The following is a 10,404-nucleotide window of genomic DNA, read 5'->3' on the forward strand; positions in this document are numbered from 1 at the left end:
ATTCGATAAACTCTCTCTATCTTTGTGATCTGAGAAAAAATGAGAGAAATCCCTAAGCAGGGCAGAGTTTGTGGGTAATCATGATTCGGTTTGTTCCCCTAACAAAATATATATGATCTGTTTCAAATAATACAAATACATTGTAGGACAAGCTGGCAGGTTCTGATAATTCTGAAGTTTGTGTAGGTTGATGTACTTAGTGGAATATTATCAGACAAAGAGTACTTGTTGATTACTGGATGTGCGACATCAAATATATCTGAAATTCCACATTTGCCACCGGATTTTAGATTTGTTTCTACAGAACAATTATACCCTACTGATATGAATTCAGAGACACCAAGGAATTCAGGAAATCAGAGGTTATCTCTGCAAAGCAGCAATTTAGGTCAAGTAACAATCCCATGGACAACTTTTAGGGTGACCGTGGAAGTTCGGACTGCTGAGTTGGAACTGCACAATGGCATGGAAAGAGAGTCTGCTTTAGCTCGAGTTCAGGTATAGAGACTTAATAACTAAATTATAATTTTTTTAGTTTATATTCAATTGTCTGTTATATGCTAGATGCTGAGCATGTGATTTATGATATCCTAATTCTGATGATTATCATGCTAATGCACTGTCAGTTTATAGGGGCAACATGGTAGGCAGAAGACGAAAAGACATTCCCACATGAATTATTGGAGAACTCAAAAAGACAGGTTTTAGAAGGCCATAAATTAGGTTAGCAAGAGACCATAATATTCCATGATCTGCATTGTGCACCCAATGAATAAGCCGCAGTTTATAGGAGCAACGTGGTAGGCAGAAGACGAAAAGACATTCCCGCATGAATTGTTGGAGAACTCAAAAAGACAGGTTTTAGAAGGTCATAAATTAGGTTAGCAAGAGACCACAATATTCCATGATCTGCATTGTGCATCCAATGAATAAGCTGCAGTTATATATTTGCAAATTTAACATCAGAGAATGTGTGATTCTTATCTTTCAACAATACCGACAGATCTGATTTGGATGGTCTTGGATGACTATCTCACGCTGTGAAAGTTCTACATTTATGAGGACGCTTCCAAGTTCTTTTTGTCTTAGCCTAATTGACTGTCTCAGTAGCAGCTTCCACAAAGTTCTTTATGGATGAAATTGACTGTTTTGAATTCTGTTCTATTTGCAGCTGCAGGACTTATGGGTGAATTATAGAAACAACTCTGTGCAAGAAATTGATGTTCTGTTATCACTCTCAAGACTGCGTATTCTGGATCTTCGTGTAGGATCAAAGCCAGAAATGAGACTTATGTTGGGGTCAATGGCAGACTTGGAAGGAAGTATAAATTCAAGCAGACAAGAGGAAAATGATGATAAGATCACATCTTCAGTGGAACCCCAGGCACCAATGGTAGTTTTGGACACAAAAATCAAAGAAGGTTTGCAAGCATCAATTATCAGAATTCAGCGACCTCGCCTTTTAGTGGTCCTAGATTTTCTTCTTGCTGTGGGGGAGTTTTTTGTACCTTCATTAGCGACGTTGACTGGCAAAGATGATTGCAATGATCCAATACTAGATCAAGATCACATCAGGCTTGTAGATCCATACTATAAACAACAGGAGCCAGTGGTGACTATATCATCGCAACGAAAGCTCATTGTTGATTTCCATAATTGTTATGAATTTACTTATGATGGATGTGGCAATACATTATGCATCCAAACAGAAAATTTAGACCAGGATAGATCTGATGGCGGCCCCATTGATCCAGTGATTCTTATTGGGGCTGGAAAAAAGCTTTTCTTTAAGAATCTAAAAATCAAGGTACTGTTATGCTCAAAATATTTAGTGTATTTCAAGTTTGTTTTCTTATCTTTATAGATGACAAACTTGTACAATTTCTGGTTGAATTTCAAGAACTCATTTGTCTTTCCTAATTGATTGAATTTCAATTCCTTGCAGAATGGATTTATACTCAAAGATTGTATACAACTTTTACCCTACAGCAGCTACAGTGTCCGGGTGGAAGATGGTGTGATATTAGATGGAACATTTGATCGTGATGGTGATTATCCATATCGTAAATCAGTAATAGAGTCTAGTTCAAATTTAATGTTAAGAAGTCTAGGCAGCAGCCAGGTCCCTTCTAATACGAGTAGCAACTTCACGCTTGATGTACAGGTAGTCTTGCCAGAAAAATGCTTGCACTATGTTTTTATTCTTGAAAAATTGGTGTCTTATATCATCCTCTGCTTTTGGGGCACACAAATATAAAGTGAAAAGTTTCATAAATTTGTAAGGAGAATGTGAAGGATTTTGATTTAACTTGAGCTTTATGTGATAGTGTGAGGGTTTCCCAAGTTTATTAAGGCTTATCTTTTTGTATATATTGCATGCTGATGCTAGTACAAGTTCATACGATTAAATTGATTGGATAATGAGATTATCTATTTTTAGTTAAGCTTCTGTCAGAGTTAATCCTCTCACCAGTTACTAATCATCATCTGTAGTGCTTAAGCTTTTGTACTATCTATTAGTTTTCAACTTTAAATGTGCCTTTGAATTGTTCTATTTTGAAGTAAGATTTCGTTAGTATTTGGCAGTATATGTTACCATGGGTTATACTTGTAGGGATTTTCCCATTAAGGCAGTAACAATGTCGAGTATATTCACATGCAAGAGCGCACTTCCTCATAGAAAGTAATGTAAATGTATGGGGTTATCCCTCTTAGTGTGCCTCCAATTTGAAGGAATAAAAACAATACCAATGGCCTGATCATACTTTTCAAATAGCTCGTTTATCAATTCATATGTTGTACTCTGCAGTGTAGCATTGAAATTCTCAGGTTCAAGGTGCACATACTTAAAAGTGTTTGCACTAAAATTGAATGGATGAGTTGTTCATAAAGGCCAATGGTCCAGATATTGGTCCCGCAAATTGTGACATTATTTATCGGAATGACCTTTAGAGTACAAATAAATTATTATTGCTCTTACTTGTAAATTTAAAGGTTCAATGGACCATGGACCATACAATTAATATTGCTCAATTGTAAAATTTTTCTCCTAGAATAACTTACAAGTACAACTAATGATGGCAGGCAATTGCTCCAGAGTTGACATTTTATGACAGTGACTATGTGAATCTACATCAAAGAGAGAAGCTGGTCAGAGTGAAGATGGATCTCAATCTAATGTATGATGATTATTACGGTGACTGTACAAAATATGGTTTTTTTCTTTCCTAGAAACTAGCAGATTGGCATCTTTTTTTTCTCATCTTAGTTTTGTAGTTTTAGCCTTTTGCTTTCCAGTGTTGTCAGCAACATTGTGAGATCTCTTTTTCCATGCTAGAAATCATATAGCTGGATCCTGTTTTACCAGATTTGCATGGAAGGAAAATGATGTCTGGCTCCGGGGTCATGTTAAAAGATTCTCTATTGATGGTGGTTCTGGATTGTGTGTTGTGGAGCCAATGGTCATCTCCATGGAGTATGCTAGTGTGAAAGACAAAACTAGCATAACGATCTCTGCTTCAGAGATTTCTGTGCGCCTGTCTTTCAGCTTGATACAGCTATTGCTTCGTGTACATAACAATGTGATCTCTACTTTTCAATTTGGAGTAGGTCGTATGCTCTCCAAATGTTCCCACTTTGAAAGAATTTGGGTCAATACAGGTATATTCATGTAACACTGTTCTTATTATTCTTTGCTACAGATTCCTTTTGACAAATGTGAATCAGAAGAGCATTTGTTTATGTTTATTGCAGAGCACATATCTGGGCAACAATTCACTATATGGAGGCCAAGGCCACCACCCGGATATGTTATATTAAGTGATTCTATAACATCTGGGTGAGTTTATATGTCCTAATGTTTTGAGAAAAAGGTAGCAGCTTTCTAATTTTTAGATGTCATCTTTGTGTAGGGAGGCACCACCATCCCAAGCAGTTATGGCAATGAACAATGTTTTCCGGAGGGTGAGAAAGCCCTTGCATTACCATCTAATATGGGTTTTGAATGATTCAGCCAAACAGTGCTCAATTTGGCGTCCTGTAGCTCCTCCTGGTTATGTTGCACTTGGTTGTATTGCTAGGATTGGTTCAACACCACCACCTCTCAGTGCTGTTTTTTGTGTGCGACTCGATCTTGTGACATCAGCATCTGTCAGTGATTGTGTTTTTTTAACACATCCTCACCAAGGGTATATTCTTAAGTATAATGGATATTAACAAAATACATTAATTATATTTTTAATAGTGGAAATATTACATTTTCTGTATTGGTCTCACAGATCTGAGAAGAATTTCAGTATATGGCGTGTAGATAATGCTGTTGGATCATTCATTGCACATCAGTCACATAAGCCTCCAGAAGATCTGTCACTTTTTAATTTTCGTGCTGTTCTGTATGAAGATGTGTTTGATTCAGTTGTTCACAGTAACAAACTGAGGGATAGGAAATCTAGGTTATTGGAGCGAAAACAGAGCTTGTCAGGGATAGAAAATATTGAAATTCCTCAGAAACGTGGTCATTTGATTTCAACAACTGCTCAATTTGAGCGGATGTGGTGGGATAAAGGTGGTGGTGATAATCGGCGACCAATCTCAATATGGAGGCCAATTCCACCGCCTGGATATGCGATTGTTGGTGATCATCTGGTTGAGGGGTAATGCATATTTTTTATTTTATTGTATTTTTTTGCTCCTACAACAGTTTTTGTTGTTTGGACATTGACTTTCTTGGGATATAACAATAATGTGGGAAGGCTTGAGCCACCAAATCTAGGAGTAGTTCTACAAGATGACGACTCTGGAAGGTTGGCACGCCCCATTGGTTTTATACAGCGTATGCATTCGTCAGGAAAGGGACTGGATGAGCTTTATGTTTGGTATCCTTCGGCACCTGCAGGATATGTTACCATGGGTTGTGTAGTAACAAAGGATGAAGATATAACTGGTCTGAGTATCTTTCGGTGTGTACGCGCTGATCTTGTTTCTGAGGTTGGTATCTCAAGAAAAGCTGCTTGGAGTATGACTGGTACAAAAAGTGGCTATTCCTGTAGTATATGGAAAATACAGAATCAAGTGAGTGTTAATTTCCTTCTTATTCTTTTCTTTTGGCTTTGATGTTTCCTTTTCCAGTTAAATATATGGTTGCTCTATATATTTTAAGAAAATCGAAAGGTCAGTAGACTGGAGAAACATTTTAAAATAGACTGTAGACATGAAAACACATTAAAGTGGTTATAGTGCCGTTTTCAATTAAAACGGTGATTGTTTACATATTTTAAGGACATTTATAGGCCCACATTCTGTGGAGTAACATATTTAATATAGTCATAGTGGACATAAGAACAGTTTTAGGTGTTATAGTGTGTCCTAAACTCTAGAATCTATAACGCTCTCTTGATAGTAGTCGCTTGATTGTTTTGCTAACCTAGGCAATCCTATATTCTATGGTTCTAAGAGTGGTGTACTCTGTTATGAAAATACAATTAATTTCTGCCATTTTAGTCTGGGGCACAAGAAGCCTACCGGCTAGTAGCCAAAGAAATGAAGTAATAGGGCAAAGTGAATGAGACAAAAATTACATTCATGTGAACCTTATAGAATAACTGCTCTGAATAAAATAAAGCAAAATTATTTTATAGTTATGATCACAGTGCAATGATATAGGGGCCATAGGTACATGTAATGTGGAGTATACAATGTGCAAAATCAATATAGTTGTGGGAACGGTAAAAGAAGTGTGGATCTCTGATGAATGCTCTGATAAGATAAACCATATGACATCAATGGCCTCTTTTGGGTAATGATTCACATATCATAAAACATGTTTTCCAAACAAATTATTCAGTCAATCATTATCCATCTCGGAGATATGAGGTCTCTTGGCTGGTGGGCTGAGGTCTCTGGTGCTGCTTACCCTGAGGAAATCTGACATGTTCAGGGCTGGGTTTGCGTCTTGTAAAAAGCCTAAACATTTCTGATCCTAGAATTCTGTGATTTGGGGAGTTTTCCAAATCCCTCTTAAAGAGACATTGGAAGAACTGTGCAGGGGTGTATGTACTATGTAGTGATCCTCAGACTCCTCCATTACATGGAGTAGCTGGCATATTCTCATGCTGGGTATGACATAACTGACGTGGCTTTTTTGTCCAATGAGTCTATATCTGGATGTAGTTTGTTTGGTTAGGAGGATTATCTATAGTGATACCATGACCTTGCTTCAACGTGTGTATACAGGCAAAAACGTTTCTAGCACGGCCCGATTTGAAGAAACCTCCAGCACGCACAGGATATGGTTTGGTAGATGCAGCCCAAAGCATAGTTGAGAACAATAAAAGTGGAAATGTTAGAACTCCAAAAGTTTCAGTGACTGTCCTTGATGATCTAAGGGGCTTGGTAGGTCTTCATGATAATTTAAAGCTCATGATTTGTTTGTGGTAAGAAACAGTGTTTACTATCCTTTAATAATTGTTAAATTGTATGTTGGGCAGGTTACACCTTTAGCAAATATCACAATAACCAGCATTAATCTTGCAGTCAGTGGTCATTCTGAAGCTTTAAGTGGTGCATGTATAGCTTATGTAGCTGCCTCAACATTTAATGCTCAGGTTAAAGCTTGGGAACCATTAATAGAACCCTTTGAAGGAATATTCAAGTAAGTATTTAGTTTATAACGACAGTGGTTGCACTTTTAGTTATAGTTTGAGCTGATTATCATGATTCTCCATCTGCAGGTATGAGTCTCATGATTCTCCATCTGGCTCTACTTCAAAAACTAGCATCACAACAGCTAACATAGTCAATGTTGATGCAACATATGCAAATATTGATAGTCTTATGGATTCGATTTTGTCGTGGAAAAGACAGTCTGAACTAGAAACGAAGGCACTTTATAAAATGGATCCTGTATGAATATTCTCATCTGTTATTGAGCATAGTAGGCTGGATTTAATTTGGTTTGGATTACCTTTCTGACTATTACCTATTGGACAGGATAACGATGAAGTTTCTAAAACAAATGTCAGCTCTGCTTTGGAAGAAGATGATACTGAGAAGTTGCTACTACTAAATAAACTAGATCGCAGTTTGTTTGTCCGTACATTTGAGCATGAATTCACAGATTGCCTGTTAATTGAACCTGATAAAACTTTGGAAGTCAATATGCCACCTCCAAACTTTGGAGATAATTTCATACCAGGAGGGCCAAAGCTTCTTTTCCAGCATGTGGCTATTTATGTTTCTGAGGCTAAGGTGATGTGCTTGTGTAGTCTAATTTATAGATTTTGAACTTCATGAGTCTTAATAATTTCCTTATATCTGATAGGATTTGCCCATCAATGAGGATGGCAATGGACAAGATTACTTTTATAGTGTGCATGTTCCATCGTCAAAAAACAATGGACAAAAGAACCTCAGTCAGAGTGCTAGATCCCGGTGTATTGGTCCTTCGTCTCTGAAGAAGACTGGAGATAGAATATTAGCAACAGCATTGTGGAATGAAGTTTTTATATTTGATTTACCACAAGAGGTATTTTTTCTTTACCTCGGAATGTACTTACTTGAGATCTAGTCATATACTGGTTTGATTTGCAGGGTGATGCGAAAATGGATATACGAGTGCATAATAAGGCAGCAAAATCTGGAAGAGGTAATTTTTCCTTAAATAGCTGCAGAGTTCAGTCTTGTAAGGGGCAACTGACACCTTGTATTTATTGTCACATGTAGGAGAGGCGATTGGGTTCGTTTCATTTCCCTTGGGCATTCAAAGTAATTCAGAAACCAAAGCACCATCTTCCCATTGGAATCGTATTTGGCAATCTCTTTCACATTTGCACCATGTTAATCGGCCAATAGAGCAGAAGAAAATGAGCTGTATGACATTTCCAATAAGAAAGGTAGTTTTTATTAAAGCACTGGTGTACATGAGCATCATGAAGTAGTGGGTGGACCTCCCAATGATAAGTCTTTATACTGAATCTTTAATGTTATGGTCTGATTGAGTGGATGTGTATGTTATACATCTTATGATTCACTAACAAATTTATGTATGATGCTCTTTGGGTACAGAAGAACAATGGCTCACCCACAGATTTTCATCATGGATCGCTCGTAATCACTGTTTGTTACTATAATGAAAAGGTTAACCAGCCAGAGGAAGAAGTGGATACCAGCAGGAATCAGTTTAAAGATACTGGATTACTTATAGGACTAAGCTCAAATGGACCCTGGACACATGTACAATCGGTGTTGCCATTAGGAAAAATTCCTATCGAAGTAATAAATGGTCATGTTGCATTGGAAGTGACTATGAATGATGGTCAAAAGAAAGCTACTTTACGTAGTCTTGTGACAGTTTTTAATCAGACTGATGTGGCAATGGAGATCTGTGTTTGTCCATTGTCTTCATTAAGTGGGCAACAGGGAACTTCATCTCTTTTTGACAATGAGCCTATTGTGATTGGAGAAGAAATATTTGAGAACCAGAGATATCAGCTCCTTGCTGGATGGGGCAGTAGATGGCCTGGCCATTTCCTTCCAACAGATCCAGGACGATGGAGTACTCGTGATATGCAGAAATCCTCTCAATCTCGGGTAATGCATGCAATAGTATTATTTTACTGGAACCTGAATTTTAATTTTATTTGGCTTTTGATTTCTTTTTTCTTCTTTTGAGTTGTCCTGAGTATATTATTTATTTTTAGGAAGAAATAGAACCCTTGTTGCCGTCTGGGTGGATATGGGTTACAGATTGGACTATTGACAAAGCTGGTTATGTTGATGATGATGGATGGGCATATGGTCCAGATTTTCAGACATTAAGGTGGCCACCAAATTCCATGCGATCTTGTAAGAAGTCACCTTTTGACTTTATTCGGCGTAGAAGGTGGTGTCGCAGTCGTCAACAACTTACTGGAAATGATCAGCTCTTGCCTAAACAATTCATCTCTATTGTAGAGCCAGGTGGGAATATTCCAATATCTTTAGATTCTATTTTATCAGAAAGAGAGTATTGTCTTCAAGTACGGCCATGGTCCCAGACAACTGCAAAGTGCTTATGGGGCCGTTCTATTGGAGATGTATTTAACCGAGAGTACACAAGAAGTGAAAGTCCTTTGAGTCGGCGAACTTCGTATGCGGCGAAAAATGCTAATCTGATATCTTCATTTCTGGTGAACGCTCTTCAAAAGACAGAAGAGTTGGTTATGTGTTCCCCTGAAAATCCTGCATCTAGGGTTGCGTGGTGGTTAAGGATTGAGTCTGATTCAGAAATCCTCTATAATGAATTGAGCGTACCAGTAGATGATTGGAAGATCCTGGTAAGTGCACCTCTGAAACTAGAGAATCTCCTCCCCTGTAATGCTGAGTATACTGTATGGGAGAAACAGAGAGAAGGAAGTCATGTTCAGAGAGAGAGGGGTGTAGTACTAGCAGCCAGTTTCATCAATATCTTCTCTGTGGATATGCGAAAACCAATTTATCTTACTTGGCTGGTACAAGGGGGATGGAGATTGGAGAAGGTATTTTCAACTGCTTTTGTTCCTTCATTGTATGATTTTGATGTGGTACATGTATTCAAAATTGCTTATAGGAATGCATGTTCTATGTCAGGAAATGGTGCTTATTTCAGATCCTATGACCGAGGTTCTGCCGGCTACATTCTCACTCATCAATCAGCAGAGTAACAGGTCATATTAAAATTGGTTTAGATTTTTCTAAGCATATTGAATGCACAGCTTGCAGTTTTCTTATTCAGATAGTCATTTCTAAACCCAATTCTAGTGTGCATCACATGATGTAAGATACAAAAAATAGTGTGGAAATACAAAAAATGCACACTCCAGATATGGCTTGGGGATGATTTGCCATATGATGTAAGATCCCTAGGAAAACATATGACATGTTTCTCCCAGCCAGAAACCTTTATGCATGTGTTGTGGCAATAATAGAGTACCCCTAGATTATGTAAACCCCAGGTTGACTTAGAGAGGTTGCCCCTGAACCCCTGGCTGGTACATTTGTGTTTGTTTTGTATGGTTTATTACTGGAGAAATAAATTTGGCTGAAAAGAATCTCCTATTTTCACAGTTCCTGCTTGAAAATGTAAGATAATAAGACAATCTTGATTGTTCAGTATGCCACAAGTGTGGCAGCACCATCTTGAGTTCCCAAATTTTGTACGAAAATAACCATCTTTGTATCAAGAGAATATGGGTTTTCATATTAGAATATCAATGAGGTATTTATTTTACCTTGTGCCATGAGAAATGATATATGCTAACATTTCCCAAACTTTTCTTGCAGAAAGTTACAAATTAGCTTGGAGCGTGAGTTTGGCAGTAATAATGCCTATGCCAAAACTGTGCGAATTTTTGTTCCCTACTGGATTTACAATAAAGCTGCTATCCCTCT

General features: G+C 37.6%; 1 protein-coding gene across 1 annotated transcript; it reads left to right on the forward strand.

The window, feature by feature from the left end:
• Positions 1-186: 186 nt before the first annotated feature.
• LOC147847263 (uncharacterized) lies at positions 187-10,399 on the forward strand (the record flags this gene model as incomplete). Its single annotated transcript, XM_087339381.1, has 20 exons — positions 187-498; positions 1,172-1,807; positions 1,946-2,164; positions 3,085-3,179; positions 3,368-3,660; positions 3,754-3,838; positions 3,912-4,187; positions 4,278-4,652; positions 4,752-5,070; positions 6,232-6,390; positions 6,486-6,649; positions 6,729-6,900; positions 6,988-7,245; positions 7,319-7,522; positions 7,588-7,642; positions 7,720-7,889; positions 8,062-8,586; positions 8,697-9,512; positions 9,604-9,680; positions 10,297-10,399. Coding segments are annotated over 20 exons (5,313 nt in total), but the record flags the coding sequence as incomplete, so codon positions are not given.
• Between the last annotated feature and the right edge of the window lie 5 nt (positions 10,400-10,404).

Source organism: Azolla caroliniana, unplaced genomic scaffold, assembly GCF_043228905.1.
Source record: "Azolla caroliniana isolate FFs.n. ecotype wild unplaced genomic scaffold, voAzoCaro1.0.p SCAF_1276, whole genome shotgun sequence".
Taxonomy (NCBI): Eukaryota; Viridiplantae; Streptophyta; class Polypodiopsida; order Salviniales; family Salviniaceae; genus Azolla; species Azolla caroliniana.